The sequence below is a fragment of the Coregonus lavaretus genome (genome assembly GCF_964263955.1).
Source record: "Coregonus lavaretus genome assembly, contig: HAP1_SCAFFOLD_3908, whole genome shotgun sequence".
Lineage (NCBI taxonomy): Eukaryota > Metazoa > Chordata > Actinopteri > Salmoniformes > Salmonidae > Coregonus > Coregonus lavaretus.
Window position 1 is genome coordinate 35,466 of NW_028162131.1, and position 19,477 is coordinate 54,942.

Sequence of the window (19,477 nt, forward strand, 5' to 3'; positions counted from 1 at the left end):
TTAAGTGAAGCTTCACCTCCATTCAGGCAGTTATCACACCCCCCCACCCGGATTCGACCCCACTGGTCATTTAAAGACGTGTTTGGCTACGGGCACGTGGTAAGTTATGCGTTCACCTGGTAGTTGTCTTTTTTTTCATTTTCATATTTATGAAAAAATATATATATATATATTTTTGGTAGTCATTTAGCAGACACTCTTATCCAGAGCGACTTACAGTTAGTGATGCATATTTTCTTCATATTTTTTATTTTTTTTTATATATTTTTTTCTAGCTTTATAAAAAAACAAACGGATAAAAACCTGGTTTTCTAATATGTACGGGTTCATGAGGGTTGCCTAATCACACATGTGACATTTTGGAAGGATGTGACCTTTTTAACCCTTCGAAACAGCACCTATGACCACAATGTAAGGCACTTCCGGTTGTCACAGGAAGCTGTAATTAAACACATATCCTCATTGGGACAAGCTCTTACAGAATCCTGAGTTTCAGGTCAATCCGTGAAAAACTAAACTTTTTACAGAGGGTTGAATGTAGCGTTTTCACTATCTGCTGGTGGATACATCTAAACCATGTTTAGGGTCAATCTTCCCACTTCCGGTTGCTCCAGGAAGCTTAAACTCAACACATGTAATCCTTATAGTGGCCTGATGGGTTGACAAAGAAGACAGTTTGATATGGCAATATAAACCCACATAGGCATCAAGTTGAAGTTAGGGCAGCAGGCAATGTATTTCTATATCCCCTGTGGATTTTGGCCACTCTCTCCCCCCTTTCTCCTAGCCTGCTGCACCTCATATGACATTTTGGAAGGATTTAACCTATTTGAAAAAAGTTGAAAGGCAACGTGGATCTACTGTGGTGTAGTTCTTCCCAGCATTGCAACCAAATCAGATTTGTATTACATATTGCCTGGAGTGATTTAAAAAGGAAAGAAAGCTCTAATCTTTACCCAAATGGTCTCAAATTATAGGCCTGATCACCCTGGACCAATGCCTGTTGGTCATTTCAGTAGAACCAAGCAACTCAAGTAGCTATTCAACCTCAAAACTACCTGGTTTTGCTATACATTCAAAACAGCAGTATAATGTGAAATTTTTTGTGGGCATTTAAAAATGACAGAAAATCTTTTCCAAAATGGTCTCAAATGAGCTGTACTCTCAGGCCCATGGGAGAAAGGGTTTTACTAGGCAGGGAGTGTAGAACAAGATGCATGGAGCTCCAGAGGTCACAAGGTCAATGTGGGCCTGCATGGATGTCAGCAGGGCATGAGGGAGAAGGCCCAAGTGAATAGGTGTGTCTGTGTGAGTGTGTGTGTGAGTGATGTATGTTGTTAAGCTATGGAATTAATTGTACAGCATTGGATTGGTGTTGGCATGGGGTAGAGGGAGTTTACATATACCAGTCATTTCCTTTTAAATCCATGAAGGGAAGTGGACAAGTTCACACTTAGAAAGGAGATAATAGTTCCAATTGAGAAAACATATCAATGGTTCTGAATGCCAACCAATACACATCAGAAACATACATCATGATTAATGTGATAGAACCTGCTCTTACCATGAGAAACAGATTCCCCAATCTTCTCCTCCTCTTCTTCATCTTTAATGTTGACATTCAGCTCCAATGTAGGGAATGTCCTCTTGGTGTAACGGTCAAGCTGTTGCTTTCTCCCGCGGTAGACCTGGTTCATATCCCGTCGGTTACATTAAGCAGTCTATTCTCTGAAAATAGTCCAGACAGCATGTACCCAACAGTGAGGTCAGTGGGATTGGAGAGAGTCCCCTCTCCCTCTCTCTGTCAGCTGGGTAAACACCTCCCGAGTATCATTTCTTACTCGGCAGGATCCGTCCACGTTTTCGGAGGGCTCCTGGCAAGCGGGGAGTCGCCGACCCGCGTTCAATGTGCCGGTCCGCTTAGCGAGTGCGTCCCGCACGCCCCCATGTCTTCTTTTTTTTCATTTTCATATTTTTGAAAAAATTATTTTACATATTTTTTTTTCTGCTTCAAAGTAGATTAAGTCAGCTTCTCCAACATTCCGTTTTTTTCTCTGCTTCAAAGTAGATTAAGTGAAGCTTCACCTCCATTCAGGCAGTTATCACACCACCCCACCCGGATTCGACCCCACTGGTCATTTAAAGACGTGTTTGGCTACGGGCACGTGGTAAGTTATGCGTTCACCTGGTAGTTGTCTTTTTTTTCATTTTCATATTTATGAAAAAATATATATATATATATTTTTGGTAGTCATTTAGCAGACACTCTTATCCAGAGCGACTTACAGTTAGTGATGCATATTTTCTTCATATTTTTTATTTTTTTTTATATATTTTTTTCTAGCTTTATAAAAAAACAAACGGATAAAAACCTGGTTTTCTAATATGTACGGGTTCATGAGGGTTGCCTAATCACACATGTGACATTTTGGAAGGATGTGACCTTTTTAACCCTTCGAAACAGCACCTATGACCACAATGTAAGGCACTTCCGGTTGTCACAGGAAGCTGTAATTAAACACATATCCTCATTGGGACAAGCTCTTACAGAATCCTGAGTTTCAGGTCAATCCGTGAAAAACTAAACTTTTTACAGAGGGTTGAATGTAGCGTTTTCACTATCTGCTGGTGGATACATCTAAACCATGTTTAGGGTCAATCTTCCCACTTCCGGTTGCTCCAGGAAGCTTAAACTCAACACAGGTAATCCTTATAGTGGCCTGATGGGTTGACAAAGAAGACAGTTTGATATGGCAATATAAACCCACATAGGCATCAAGTTGAAGTTAGGGCAGCAGGCAATGTATTTCTATATCCCCTGTGGATTTTGGCCACTCTCTCCCCCCTTTCTCCTAGCCTGCTGCACCTCATATGACATTTTGGAAGGATTTAACCTATTTGAAAAAAGTTGAAAGGCAACGTGGATCTACTGTGGTGTAGTTCTTCCCAGCATTGCAACCAAATCAGATTTGTATTACATATTGCCTGGAGTGATTTAAAAAGGAAAGAAAGCTCTAATCTTTACCCAAATGGTCTCAAATTATAGGCCTGATCACCCTGGACCAATGCCTGTTGGTCATTTCAGTAGAACCAAGCAACTCAAGTAGCTATTCAACCTCAAAACTACCTGGTTTTGCTATACATTCAAAACAGCAGTATAATGTGAAATTTTTTGTGGGCATTTAAAAATGACAGAAAATCTTTTCCAAAATGGTCTCAAATGAGCTGTACTCTCAGGCCCATGGGAGAAAGGGTTTTACTAGGCAGGGAGTGTAGAACAAGATGCATGGAGCTCCAGAGGTCACAAGGTCAATGTGGGCCTGCATGGATGTCAGCAGGGCATGAGGGAGAAGGCCCAAGTGAATAGGTGTGTCTGTGTGAGTGTGTGTGTGAGTGATGTATGTTGTTAAGCTATGGAATTAATTGTACAGCATTGGATTGGTGTTGGCATGGGGTAGAGGGAGTTTACATATACCAGTCATTTCCTTTTAAATCCATGAAGGGAAGTGGACAAGTTCACACTTAGAAAGAAGATAATAGTTCCAATTGAGAAAACATATCAATGGTTCTGAATGCCAACCAATACACATCAGAAACATACATCATGATTAATGTGATAGAACCTGCTCTTACCATGAGAAACAGATTCCCCAATCTTCTCCTCCTCTTCTTCATCTTTAATGTTGACATTCAGCTCCAATGTAGGGAATGTCCTCTTGGTGTAACGGTCAAGCTGTTGCTTTCTCCCGCGGTAGACCTGGTTCATATCCCGTCGGTTACATTAAGCAGTCTATTCTCTGAAAATAGTCCAGACAGCATGTACCCAACAGTGAGGTCAGTGGGATTGGAGAGAGTCCCCTCTCCCTCTCTCTGTCAGCTGGGTAAACACCTCCCGAGTATCATTTCTTACTCGGCAGGATCCGTCCACGTTTTCGGAGGGCTCCTGGCAAGCGGGGAGTCGCCGACCCGCGTTCAATGTGCCGGTCCGCTTAGCGAGTGCGTCCCGCACGCCCCCATGTCTTCTTTTTTTTCATTTTCATATTTTTGAAAAAATAATTTTACATATTTTTTTTTCTGCTTCAAAGTAGATTAAGTCAGCTTCTCCAACATTCCGTTTTTTTCTCTGCTTCAAAGTAGATTAAGTGAAGCTTCACCTCCATTCAGGCAGTTATCACACCCCCCCACCCGGATTCGACCCCACTGGTCATTTAAAGACGTGTTTGGCTACGGGCACGTGGTAAGTTATGCGTTCACCTGGTAGTCGTCATTTTTTTCATTTTCATATTTATGAAAAAATATATATATATTTTTTTTTTGGTAGTCATTTAGCAGACACTCTTATCCAGAGCGACTTACAGTTAGTGATGCATATTTTCTTCATATTTTTTATTTTTTTTAATATATTTTTTTCTAGCTTTATAAAAAAACAAACGGATAAAAACCTGGTTTTCTAATATGTACGGGTTCATGAGGGTTGCCTAATCACACATGTGACATTTTGGAAGGATGTGACCTTTTTAACCCTTCGAAACAGCACCTATGACCACAATGTAAGGCACTTCCGGTTGTCACAGGAAGCTGTAATTAAACACATATCCTCATTGGGACAAGCTCTTACAGAATCCTGAGTTTCAGGTCAATCCGTGAAAAACTAAACTTTTTACAGAGGGTTGAATGTAGCGTTTTCACTATCTGCTGGTGGATACATCTAAACCATGTTTAGGGTCAATCTTCCCACTTCCGGTTGCTCCAGGAAGCTTAAACTCAACACAGGTAATCCTTATAGTGGCCTGATGGGTTGACAAAGAAGACAGTTTGATATGGCAATATAAATCCACATAGGCATCAAGTTGAAGTTAGGGCAGCAGGCAATGTATTTCTATATCCCCTGTGGAGGCTGGCCACTCTCTCCCCCCTTTCTCCTAGCCTGCTGCACCTCATATGACATTTTGGAAGGATTTAACCTATTTGAAAAAAGTTGAAAGGCAACGTGGATCTACTGTGGTGTAGTTCTTCCCAGCATTGCAACCAAATCAGATTTGTATTACATATTGCCTGGAGTGATTTAAAAAGGAAAGAAAGCTCTAATCTTTACCCAAATGGTCTCAAATTATAGGCCTGATCACCCTGGACCAATGCCTGTTGGTCATTTCAGTAGAACCAAGCAACTCAAGTAGCTATTCAACCTCAAAACTACCTGGTTTTGCTATACATTCAAAACAGCAGTATAATGTGAAATTTTTTGTGGGCATTTAAAAATGACAGAAAATCTTTTCCAAAATGGTCTCAAATGAGCTGTACTCTCAGGCCCATGGGAGAAAGGGTTTTACTAGGCAGGGAGTGTAGAACAAGATGCATGGAGCTCCAGAGGTCACAAGGTCAATGTGGGCCTGCATGGATGTCAGCAGGGCATGAGGGAGAAGGCCCAAGTGAATAGGTGTGTCTGTGTGAGTGTGTGTGTGAGTGATGTATGTTGTTAAGCTATGGAATTAATTGTACAGCATTGGATTGGTGTTGGCATGGGGTAGAGGGAGTTTACATATACCAGTCATTTCCTTTTAAATCCATGAAGGGAAGTGGACAAGTTCACACTTAGAAAGGAGCTAATAGTTCCAATTGAGAAAACATATCAATGGTTCTGAATGCCAACCAATACACATCAGAAACATACATCATGATTAATGTGATAGAACCTGCTCTTACCATGAGAAACAGATTCCCCAATCTTCTCCTCCTCTTCTTCATCTTTAATGTTGACATTCAGCTCCAATGTAGGGAATGTCCTCTTGGTGTAACGGTCAAGCTGTTGCTTTCTCCCGCGGTAGACCTGGTTCATATCCCGTCGGTTACATTAAGCAGTCTATTCTCTGAAAATAGTCCAGACAGCATTTACCCAACAGTGAGGTCAGTGGGATTGGAGAGAGTCCCCTCTCCCTCTCTCTGTCAGCTGGGTAAACACCTCCCGAGTATCATTTCTTACTCGGCAGGATCCGTCCACGTTTTCGGAGGGCTCCTGGCAAGCGGGGAGTCGCCGACCCGCGTTCAATGTGCCGGTCCGCTTAGCGAGTGCGTCCCGCACGCCCCCATGTCTTCTTTTTTTTCATTTTCATATTTTTGAAAAAATAATTTTTCATATTTTTTTTTCTGCTTCAAAGTAGATTAAGTGAAGCTTCACCTCCATTCAGGCAGTTATCACACCCCCCCACCCGGATTCGACCCCACTGGTCATTTAAAGACGTGTTTGGCTACGGGCACATGGTAAGTTATACGTTCACCTGGTAGTCGTCTTTTTTTTCATTTTCATATTTATGAAAAAATATATATATATTTTTTTGGTAGTCATTTAGCAGACACTCTTATCCAGAGCGACTTACAGTTAGTGATGCATATTTTCTTCATATTTTTTATTTTTTTTTATATATTTTTTTCTAGCTTTATAAAAAAACAAATGGATAAAAACCTGGTTTTCTAATATGTACGGGTTCATGAGGGTTGCCTAATCACACATGTGACATTTTGGAAGGATGTGACCTTTTTAACCCTTCGAAACAGCACCTATGACCACAATGTAAGGCACTTCCGGTTGTCACAGGAAGCTGTAATTAAACACATATCCTCATTGGGACAAGCTCTTACAGAATCCTGAGTTTCAGGTCAATCCGTGAAAAACTAAACTTTTTACAGAGGGTTGAATGAAGCGTTTTCACTATCTGCTGGTGGATACATCTAAACCATGTTTAGGGTCAATCTTCCCACTTCCGGTTGCTCCAGGAAGCTTAAACTCAACACAGGTAATCCTTATAGTGGCCTGATGGGTTGACAAAGAAGACAGTTTGATATGGCAATATAAACCCACATAGGCATCAAGTTGAAGTTAGGGCAGCAGGCAATGTATTTCTATATCCCCTGTGGAGGCTGGCCACTCTCTCCCCCCTTTCTCCTAGCCTGCTGCACCTCATATGACATTTTGGAAGGATTTAACCTATTTGAAAAAAGTTGAAAGGCAACGTGAATCTACTGTGGTGTAGTTCTTCCCAGCATTGCAACCAAATCAGATTTGTATTACATATTGCCTGGAGTGATTTAAAAAGGAAAGAAAGCTCTAATCTTTACCCAAATGGTCTCAAATTATAGGCCTGATCACCCTGGACCAATGCCTGTTGGTCATTTCAGTAGAACCAAGCAACTCAAGTAGCTATTCAACCTCAAAACTACCTGGTTTTGCTATACATTCAAAACAGCAGTATAATGTGAAATTTTTTGTGGGCATTTAAAAATGACAGAAAATCTTTTCCAAAATGGTCTCAAATGAGCTGTACTCTCAGGCCCATGGGAGAAAGGGTTTTACTAGGCAGGGAGTGTAGAACAAGATGCATGGATTTCCAGAGGTCACAAGGTCAATGTGGGCCTGTATGGATGTCAGCAGGGCATGAGGGAGAAGGCCCAAGTGAATAGGTGTGTCTGTGTGAGTGTGTGTGTGAGTGATGTATGTTGTTAAGCTATGGAATTAATTGTACAGCATTGGATTGGTGTTGGCATGGGGTAGAGGGAGTTTACATATACCAGTCATTTCCTTTTAAATCCATGAAGGGAAGTGGACAAGTTCACACTTAGAAAGGAGCTAATAGTTCCAATTGAGAAAACATATCAATGGTTCTGAATGCCAACCAATACACATCAGAAACATACATCATGATTAATGTGATAGAACCTGCTCTTACCATGAGAAACAGATTCCCCAATCTTCTCCTCCTCTTCTTCATCTTTAATGTTGACATTCAGCTCCAATGTAGGGAATGTCCTCTTGGTGTAACGGTCAAGCTGTTGCTTTCTCCCGCGGTAGACCTGGTTCATATCCCGTCGGTTACATTAAGCAGTCTATTCTCTGAAAATAGTCCAGACAGCATGTACCCAACAGTGAGGTCAGTGGGATTGGAGAGAGTCCCCTCTCCCTCTCTCTGTCAGCTGGGTAAACACCTCCCGAGTATCATTTCTTACTCGGCAGGATCCGTCCACGTTTTCGGAGGGCTCCTGGCAAGCGGGGAGTCGCCGACCCGCGTTCAATGTGCCGGTCCGCTTAGCGAGTGCGTCCCGCACGCCCCCATGTCTTCTTTTTTTTCATTTTCATATTTTTGAAAAAATAATTTTTCATATTTTTTTTTCTGCTTCAAAGTAGATTAAGTGAAGCTTCACCTCCATTCAGGCAGTTATCACACCCCCCACCCGGATTCTATTTTTTTTTTTTTTTTTTATTCATTTAGCAGACACTCTTATCCAGAGCGACTTACAGGAGCAATTAGGGTTAAGTGCCTTGCTCAAGGGCACATCGACAGATTTTTCACCTAGTCGGCTCGGGGATTAGAACCAGCAACCTTTCGGTTACTGGCACAACGCTCTTACCCACTAAGCTACCTGCCGCCCATTCGACCCCACTGGTCATTTAAAGACGTGTTTGGCTACGGGCACGTGGTAAGTTATGCGTTCACCTGGTAGTCGTCTTTTTTTTCATTTTCATATTTATGAAAAAATATATATATATTTTTTTTTTGGTAGTCATTTAGCAGACACTCTTATCCAGAGCGACTTACAGTTAGTGATGCATATTTTCTTCATATTTTTTATTTTTTTTTATATATTTTTTTCTAGCTTTATAAAAAAACAAACGGATAAAAACCTGGTTTTCTAATATGTACGGGTTCATGAGGGTTGCCTAATCACACGTGACATTTTGGAAGGATGTGACCTTTTTAACCCTTCGAAACAGCACCTATGACCACAATGTAAGGCACTTCCGGTTGTCACAGGAAGCTGTAATTAAACACATATCCTCATTGTGACAAGCTCTTACAGAATCCTGAGTTTCAGGTCAATCCGTGAAAAACTAAACTTTTTACAGAGGGTTGAATGTAGCGTTTTCACTATCTGCTGGTGGATACATCTAAACCATGTTTAGGGTCAATCTTCCCACTTCCGGTTGCTCCAGGAAGCTTAAACTCAACACAGGTAATCCTTATAGTAGCCTGATGGGTTGACAAAAAAGACAGTTTGATATGGCAATATAAACCCACATAGGCATCAAGTTGAAGTTAGGGCAGCAGGCAATGTATTTCTATATCCCCTGTGGAGGCTGGCCACTCTCTCCCCCCTTTCTCCTAGCCTGCTGCACCTCATATGACATTTTGGAAGGATTTAACCTATTTGAAAAAAGTTGAAAGGCAACGTGGATCTACTGTGGTGTAGTTCTTCCCAGCATTGCAACCAAATCAGATTTGTATTACATATTGCCTGGAGTGATTTAAAAAGGAAAGAAAGCTCTAATCTTTACCCAAATGGTCTCAAATTATAGGCCTGATCACCCTGGACCAATGCCTGTTGGTAATTTCAGTAGAACCAAGCAACTCAAGTAGCTATTCAACCTCAAAACTACCTGGTTTTGCTATACATTCAAAACAGCAGTATAATGTGATTTTTTTTTATGGGTATTTAAAAATGACAGAAAATATTTTCCAAAATGGTCTCAAATGAGCTGTACTCTCAGGCCCATGGGAGAAAGGGTTTTACTAGGCAGTGAGTGTAGAACAAGACGCATGGAGCTCCAGAGGTCACAAGGTCAATGTGGGCCTGCATGGATGTCAGCAGGGCATGAGGGAGAAGGCCAAAGTGAATAGGTGTGTCTGTGTGAGTGTGTGTGTGAGTGATGTATGTTGTTAAGCTATGGAATTAATTGTACAGCATTGGATTGGTGTTGGCATGGGGTAGAGGGAGTTTACATATACCAGTCATTTCCTTTTAAATCCATGAAGGGAAGTGGACAAGTTTACACTTAGAAAGGAGATAATAGTTCCACACCTCATGTGTCCTGATAACTTCAGGAATGGAACCATATTGAGGTTGGCTGCTTTCTATACGGTTTGATGGGAGAGAGAGAGAGAGAGAGAGAGACAGAGAGAGAGAGAGAGAGAGAGAGAGAGAGAGAGAGAGAGAGAGAGAGACAGAGAGAGAGAGAGAGAGAGAGAGAGAGAGAGAGGACATCAGGTAAAGTTCTGGAGATGAGGGAATATGTGTGCAGAAAGAAACCCTCCAGTATGGTTAACCCCAGTTAGGCCCAGTATGGACTATCAATACAAGTGACCATTTAGAATGTGACCCAGTTCAATGGGTCTTAACAGAACTGGGGGATGTCAGCCATGAAGTTGTCTAAACACAACTGGAATATAATTTGTTTGTGATTCATTGTTAATGGATTTTCCATTAGGAACACAGGGGGAAAACCTAACACAACAACACACATAACACACAACCAATAAAAACAAAGGGGGAGGAAACCACTAAAGTCATTACCATATTGTCATTTTCTAACGACAGGGAGAAAACATGTAAAATCTAGAAGACTACTTTAGATCTGGTCAGAAGAAGCCTAGTGCACTACGCAGGGAACAGGGAGAGATTTGGGACAGAGACAGTAACTCCTGTATGGAAATCTTCATTCTAATGACAGTGAGCAAATCTCCACCCTATTCCCTATGTAGTGCACTACTTTAGATCTGATCAGAAGTAGCCTAGTGCACTACGTAGGGAACAGGGTGTCATTTGGGCCAGAGTCAGTAACTCCCCTGGGTATGAATTGTCTCTCTATCTTATCTGTCTATGCTTGGTTGACCTAGCAACTGGGTCTGTTTTAATGTCCAGACAGCATGTACCCAACAGTGAGGTCAGTGGGATTGGAGAGAGTCCCCTCTCCCTCTCTCTGTCTCCTCCCGAGTATCATTTCTTACTCGGCAGGATCCGTCCACGTTTTCGGAGGGCTCCTGGCAAGCGGGGAGTCGCCGACCCGCGTTAAATGTGCCGGTCCGCTTAGCGAGTGCGTCCCGCACGCCCCCATGTCTTCTTTTTTTTCATTTTCATATTTTAGAAAAAATAATTTTTCATTTTTTTTTTTTCTGCTTCAAAGTAGATTAAGTGAAGCTTCACCTCCATTCAGGCAGTTATCACACCCCCCCACCCGGATTCGACCCCACTGGTCATTTAAAGACGTGTTTGGCTACGGGCACGTGGTAAGTTATGCGTTCACCTGGTAGTTGTCTTTTTTTTCATTTTCATATTTATGAAAAAATATATATATATATATTTTTGGTAGTCATTTAGCAGACACTCTTATCCAGAGCGACTTACAGTTAGTGATGCATATTTTCTTCATATTTTTTTTTTTTTTTATATATTTTTTTCTAGCTTTATAAAAAAAAAAACGGATAAAAACCTGGTTTTCTAATATGTACGGGTTCATGAGGGTTGCCTAATCACACATGTGACATTTTGGAAGGATGTGACCTTTTTAACCCTTCGAAACAGCACCTATGACCACAATGTAAGGCACTTCCGGTTGTCACAGGAAGCTGTAATTAAACACATATCCTCATTGGGACAAGCTCTTACAGAATCCTGAGTTTCAGGTCAATCCGTGAAAAACTAAACTTTTTACAGAGGGTTGAATGTAGCGTTTTCACTATCTGCTGGTGGATACATCTAAACCATGTTTAGGGTCAATCTTCCCACTTCCGGTTGCTCCAGGAAGCTTAAACTCAACACAGGTAATCCTTATAGTGGCCTGATGGGTTGACAAAGAAGACAGTTTGATATGGCAATATAAACCCACATAGGCATCAAGTTGAAGTTAGGGCAGCAGGCAATGTATTTCTATATCCCCTGTGGATTTTGGCCACTCTCTCCCCCCTTTCTCCTAGCCTGCTGCACCTCATATGACATTTTGGAAGGATTTAACCTATTTGAAAAAAGTTGAAAGGCAACGTGGATCTACTGTGGTGTAGTTCTTCCCAGCATTGCAACCAAATCAGATTTGTATTACATATTGCCTGGAGTGATTTAAAAAGGAAAGAAAGCTCTAATCTTTACCCAAATGGTCTCAAATTATAGGCCTGATCACCCTGGACCAATGCCTGTTGGTCATTTCAGTAGAACCAAGCAACTCAAGTAGCTATTCAACCTCAAAACTACCTGGTTTTGCTATACATTCAAAACAGCAGTATAATGTGAAATTTTTTGTGGGCATTTAAAAATGACAGAAAATCTTTTCCAAAATGGTCTCAAATGAGCTGTACTCTCAGGCCCATGGGAGAAAGGGTTTTACTAGGCAGGGAGTGTAGAACAAGATGCATGGAGCTCCAGAGGTCACAAGGTCAATGTGGGCCTGCATGGATGTCAGCAGGGCATGAGGGAGAAGGCCCAAGTGAATAGGTGTGTCTGTGTGAGTGTGTGTGTGAGTGATGTATGTTGTTAAGCTATGGAATTAATTGTACAGCATTGGATTGGTGTTGGCATGGGGTAGAGGGAGTTTACATATACCAGTCATTTCCTTTTAAATCCATGAAGGGAAGTGGACAAGTTCACACTTAGAAAGGAGATAATAGTTCCAATTGAGAAAACATATCAATGGTTCTGAATGCCAACCAATACACATCAGAAACATACATCATGATTAATGTGATAGAACCTGCTCTTACCATGAGAAACAGATTCCCCAATCTTCTCCTCCTCTTCTTCATCTTTAATGTTGACATTCAGCTCCAATGTAGGGAATGTCCTCTTGGTGTAACGGTCAAGCTGTTGCTTTCTCCCGCGGTAGACCTGGTTCATATCCCGTCGGTTACATTAAGCAGTCTATTCTCTGAAAATAGTCCAGACAGCATGTACCCAACAGTGAGGTCAGTGGGATTGGAGAGAGTCCCCTCTCCCTCTCTCTGTCAGCTGGGTAAACACCTCCCGAGTATCATTTCTTACTCGGCAGGATCCGTCCACGTTTTCGGAGGGCTCCTGGCAAGCGGGGAGTCGCCGACCCGCGTTCAATGTGCCGGTCCGCTTAGCGAGTGCGTCCCGCACGCCCCCATGTCTTCTTTTTTTTCATTTTCATATTTTTGAAAAAATAATTTTACATATTTTTTTTTCTGCTTCAAAGTAGATTAAGTCAGCTTCTCCAACATTCCGTTTTTTTCTCTGCTTCAAAGTAGATTAAGTGAAGCTTCACCTCCATTCAGGCAGTTATCACACCCCCCCACCCGGATTCGACCCCACTGGTCATTTAAAGACGTGTTTGGCTACGGGCACGTGGTAAGTTATGCGTTCACCTGGTAGTTGTCTTTTTTTTCATTTTCATATTTATGAAAAAATATATATATATTTTTTTGGTAGTCATTTAGCAGACACTCTTATCCAGAGCGACTTACAGTTAGTGATGCATATTTTCTTCATATTTTTTATTTTTTTTTATATATTTTTTTCTAGCTTTATAAAAAAACAAATGGATAAAAACCTGGTTTTCTAATATGTACGGGTTCATGAGGGTTGCCTAATCACACATGTGACATTTTGGAAGGATGTGACCTTTTTAACCCTTCGAAACAGCACCTATGACCACAATGTAAGGCACTTCCGGTTGTCACAGGAAGCTGTAATTAAACACATTAACTCATTGGGACAAGCTCTTACAGAATCCTGAGTTTCAGGTCAATCCGTGAAAAACTAAACTTTTTACAGAGGGTTGAATGAAGCGTTTTCACTATCTGCTGGTGGATACATCTAAACCATGTTTAGGGTCAATCTTCCCACTTCCGGTTGCTCCAGGAAGCTTAAACTCAACACAGGTAATCCTTATAGTGGCCTGATGGGTTGACAAAGAAGACAGTTTGATATGGCAATATAAACCCACATAGGCATCAAGTTGAAGTTAGGGCAGCAGGCAATGTATTTCTATATCCCCTGTGGAGGCTGGCCACTCTCTCCCCCCTTTCTCCTAGCCTGCTGCACCTCATATGACATTTTGGAAGGATTTAACCTATTTGAAAAAAGTTGAAAGGCAACGTGGATCTACTGTGGTGTAGTTCTTCCCAGCATTGCAACCAAATCAGATTTGTATTACATATTGCCTGGAGTGATTTAAAAAGGAAAGAAAGCTCTAATCTTTACCCAAATGGTCTCAAATTATAGGCCTGATCACCCTGGACCAATGCCTGTTGGTAATTTCAGTAGAACCAAGCAACTCAAGTAGCTATTCAACCTCAAAACTACCTGGTTTTGCTATACATTCAAAACAGCAGTATAATGTGAAATTTTTTGTGGGCATTTAAAAATGACAGAAAATCTTTTCCAAAATGGTCTCAAATGAGCTGTACTCTCAGGCCCATGGGAGAAAGGGTTTTACTAGGCAGGGAGTGTAGAACAAGATGCATGGAGCTCCAGAGGTCACAAGGTCAATGTGGGCCTGCATGGATGTCAGCAGGGCATGAGGGAGAAGGCCCAAGTGAATAGGTGTGTCTGTGTGAGTGTGTGTGTGAGTGATGTATGTTGTTAAGCTATGGAATTAATTGTACAGCATTGGATTGGTGTTGGCATGGGGTAGAGGGAGTTTACATATACCAGTCATTTCCTTTTAAATCCATGAAGGGACTAGGACAAGTTCACACTTAGAAAGGAGATAATAGTTCCACACCTCATGTGTCCTGATAACTACAGGAATGGAACCATATTGAGGTTGGCTGCTTTCTATACGGTTTGATGGGAGAGGGAGAGACAGAGACAGAGACAGAGACAGAGACAGAGCGAGAGAGAGAGAGAGAGAGAGAGAGAGAGAGAGAGAGAGAGAGAGAGAGAGAGAGAGAGAGAGAGACATCAGGTAAAGTTCTGGAGATGAGGGAATATGTGTGCAGAAAGAAACCCTCCAGTATGGTTAACCCCAGTTAGGCCCAGTATGGACTATCAATACAAGTGACCATTTAGAATGTGACCCAGTTCAATGGGTCTTAACAGAACTGGGGGATGTCAGCCATGAAGTTGTCTAAACACAACTGTAATATAATTTGTTTGTGATTCATTGTTAACACACATAACACACAACCAATAAAAACAAAGGGGGAGGAAACCACTAAAGTCATTACCATATTGTCATTTTCTAACGACAGGGAGAAAACATGTAAAATCTAGAAGACTACTTTAGATCTGGTCAAAAGAAGCCTAGTGCACTACGTAGGGAACAGGGAGAGATTTGGGACAGAGACAGTAACTCCTGTATGGAAATCTTCATTCTAATGACAGTGAGCAAATCTCCACCCTATTCCCTATGTAGTGCACTACTTTAGATCTGGTCAGAAGTAGCCTAGTGCACTACGTAGGGAACTGGGTGTCATTTGGGCCAGAGTCAGTAACTCCCCTGGGTATGAATTGTCTCTCTATCTTATCTGTCTTCTATATGATGTTCTCATCTCCTCCTCTCTTCTCTCCTCTATTCACTCTATTCTATCATCCACACCACATGCCAGCTTCAACACAATCCATTTACAAGTTAAAGACACACCTTGGAATAAATAGCAAAGGAAAACTACTACTAGATGTATTTTTTATTTCACATCACCATGAATCATATTTAATAACTGAACAGTAGCAGACCTAACTTCATCTGTTCCTGACTCTGGGTAGTGGATTAAAAAGACCATCAATCTCCAATGATATTAAAGTACAATTCTGAACATTACTGATATACTGAGTGGCAAGTCAAGATATGTGCTGGGTTTGTATTGTTTGGTTAATAGCACCACCTGATGGACAGGTTTAATGTTGCTTGACTGAGCAGTACGGGAGAATAAAAGATGCCAAATTTAGGGCCGGTTTCCCGGACATCTCCATTGAACATGCTTTTTAGTCTAGGACTAGGCTTCATCTGTGTCCGGGAAACCGGCCCATATAGTTCAATTAGCAAGTAAGTAACACTACCTGTTCCATGATACTGAGGAAAATGACATTGAGAGAGAGAACCAATTGAGAAAACATTTAAATGGTTCTGAATGACAACCAACATACATTAACAGCATTCATCATGATTAATGTGAATATATAAGATTAAAACATTGCACTTACAAATAATATGAATGCATTGAATTGTAATTCATAACATCTTCTGAAGATCAAATCAGTCAAATCATTGTACATAAAAACAGAGCAGAATGAATCATCACATCTGGGGACCATCACCACCAGCATGACTAGTATCTATGTGGACCCTACTACAGTTTAACCAGCTCAGCTATAGACTACACCAGCATGACTAGTATCTATGTGGACCCTACTACAGTTTAACCAGCTCAGCTATAGACTACACCAGCATGACTAGTATCTATGTGGACCCTACTACAGTTTAACCAGCTCAGCTATAGACTACACCAGCATGACTAGTATCTATGTGGACCCTACTACAGTTTAACCAGCTCAGCTATAGACTACACCAGCATGACTAGTATCTATGTGGACCCTACTACAGTTTAACCAGCTCAGCTATAGACTACACCAGCATGACTAGTGTCTATGTGGACCCTACTACAGTTTAACCAGCTCAGCTATAGACTACACCAGCATGACTAGTATCTATGTGGACCCTACTACAGTTTAACCAGCTCAGCAGTACCATTGAGCAAAAACCCAGGATAGAGGGGCTGAGTGAATGTGGTCTGGACTCTGTGGAGGAGGGTCATTGTGTCAGAGACACTGTAGAAGGACAGAGTACCTGCCTTGTGATCCAGGTACACTCCTACCCTGGAGGACTGAGGGCCTGATACTTTAGTCCTAACACTATTGTGTCTGAACCAATAACCACCACTAGAGCACTCTAAACTCCAGGACTTGTCATTGTATCCAAATCCACCACCTGTCCCTGTTCTGCTGATGTCTTTATATGAGACTGCTGTAACACACCACCCACTCCACTCCACCTCCCAGTAACAGCGTCCAGACAGACCCTCTCTACACAGAACCTGGTAGTAGTTGGTGAATCTGTCTGGATGAACAGGATATGGTTGGACTTGGTCTGTACGTGTCACCTTTCTGTTCCCTTCAGACAGAGAGAGGAGTGTGCATGCTGTGTTTGGGTCCAGTGTGAGCTGACAGGAATCTGGGAGAATAGCAGAGCAGAGACCAATGAGGGAAGTTAGAACAATAAGTGAAGTCAGATACTGTATCTACCCTGTCTTTGATTAGAGCACAGCAGAGATCAAATCAGAGAAATATGAGGAGTCAGATAGATACCCAGTCTTTGATTAGATCTACTATTGCTATATATTTCTAGAGGGATTGTTAGGAGTGTCAGTAAAAAGAGACTGTTAGTTACTTCAGAATAAAGAGACTCACATTGTAAGAACTGTTCTCTGGTCTTGGGCTCTGGAGGCAGTACAACATCCACTATATTCACTACAGACACACAAACACATTCACAGAGAGAGGGAATGTTATCATCATACCATATTCCACATGTATATGACTAGTAGGGAACTTTCAATGGTCTAAAGTTGATGTTCTTATTATTTTCAACACACCTGTAGTGGAGATCTTGGTCCATTCTCCTTTAAGGACGTCTTCTATTTTCTCTCTCAGTTCAGACACAGTCTTACTCACATCTCCAAAGTACTGAAGAGGACGGACAACGATGCTGGGTAAGTCTGAAGATACACTGGTACTGGAGAGAGACTGATAACTCTGGAGACAGAGAGAGAGAGAGAGAGAGAGAGAGAGAGCGAGAGAGAGAGAGAGAACAGAACCAAATGATTGAGAGTTTTAATTTCATATCACATGTATCAAGGCAGTTGAGTTACCTGGAGGAAATGGATGTGATCCTCTGTGTGTGAGAGCTGCTCCAGCTCAGTGCTTCTCTTCCTCAGCTCAGCTATTTCCTGCTCCAGTTGCTCCAGGAGTCCTTCAGCTTGACTCACTTGAGCCTTCTCTTGGGCTCTGATCAGCTCCTTCACCTCAGAGCGCCTTCTCTCAATGGAGCGGATCAGCTCGGTAAAGATCTTATCACTGTCCACCACTGCTGCCTGTGCAGAGCGCTGTTAAGAGAGAGAGAGAGAGAGAGAGAGAGAAAGAGAGAGAGACTGACTTGTCTTACTTGAATGAGCCATCCTCATTACACTAACACTCCCACCCCCACTCCTAAAAGCACATTGCGTGCCACCACAACCTCCACACAATCACATTATCCAGTACCCAACACCACAGTACAATACACCAACCAGCACCACATTCCAACCGTCCATCCAACCCCTCCTCTCCAGCCGTACAGACAGCCCCCCTGAGCCCCCATACCTCCTGAAACATCTCCACACTGTTGATCATTTTGTACAACTCAAACTCAACCCTAAGGCGTCAACAGTAATGGCATTACCCTGGCAACACAGAAAAAACATGATGAACAGTCTGTCATTGCAGAAAACGGACACCCCTCCCCAACTCCCAGGTCAACCCGAGCCAACCAGCTATTGGTGTCCAGGGCTCCATGTAATACCCTCCACTGGAGGACCCCTGACCTTTCCAGCACTGGGAGCTTATAGAGCACCCTCCACCTATACCCTGCCATGCTCTCAGCCCCCACAACCCCCTGCCACTGATGCCCCTTCACTCCCACTAAGCTCAGAGTGTTAAAAGTCAGTAAGTCCTCCGGACTCTCCTGCCAGTCCCCAGTCTCTGCTGTCACTTGCAGTGGTGGAAACGGTGGTGGCCCCTCCTCAGGCTGCTCCAGCCCTCAGTACTGCAGCATAGAAATCAGAGACCCCTGCTGTATTGAGTCTCTCCTGCCGCATGATGAGGAGCCGCTGATCCAGCCCCAAACCACCAGCCCTCCTCAACAGAGCACATGCTGGTTCCCTCCAGCCCACCTCCGTACGGTACAGTAGCCTCTGTGCTGCTGAGTCAGAACGCTGCCACCCTGACCAGAAAATGTTTACTAACTTGCGCTGCAGGTCCACAAGCAGACCACCGGGGGGGGGTTGAGAATGGCCAATTTATGCCATAGAGAGGATGCCACCAAGTTGTTGATGATCAGCACCGTCCCTCTGTATTCCACTTGGGAGATGAGCCACCTCCACTTCGTCAGCCTCGACACCACCGCTTGTGACACTCCTTCCCTGTTCTTCCTATCCCAACCCTCCGAGCCCAGATACACCCCAAGCATCTTGAGCCACTCACAGCCCCACTGCAACCCCCTGGAAGCTGCGGAGGTGCCCTGTCCCTCCATGCCCCACATAACAGAGCCTCACGCATGCCCCAGTTTCCCTAAGCAGAAGACGCCCCCTCGTACACCCTCAAACTATTCTCCAGGGCCTGTAGGTTCTGCTCATCCCTAACCAACACAGACGTCATCAGCGTATGCTGACACTGCTATGCCTGTCCCCAACCCTATGCCTGGCTCCCACACTCCCTGTAGCCTCCTGCGTAGCAGGCCCAGAAAGGGCTCAATAACAAGAGTGTATAGCTGCCCTGACAGAGGGCATCCCTGGTGAATGCCCCTCCCTACCCAGACTGGCCTACTGAGCCCTCCCCACACCTTGACCATACATGAAGCCCCAGCATACGACCGCAACATTACGTGGTCCTCTGTAGCTCAGCTGGTAGAGCACGGCGCTTGTAACGCCAGGGTAGTGGGTTCGAT

The 19,477-nt window shown here is 42.9% G+C and overlaps 1 protein-coding gene across 1 annotated transcript; it reads right to left on the bottom strand.

Moving 5' to 3' along the window:
* Positions 1-16,314: 16,314 nt before the first annotated feature.
* LOC311116511 (stonustoxin subunit beta-like) lies at positions 16,315-16,948 on the bottom strand (the record flags this gene model as incomplete). Its single annotated transcript, XM_084191599.1, has 1 exon — positions 16,315-16,948. A coding segment is annotated over one exon (509 nt), but the record flags the coding sequence as incomplete, so codon positions are not given.
* Positions 16,949-19,477: the final 2,529 nt, after the last annotated feature.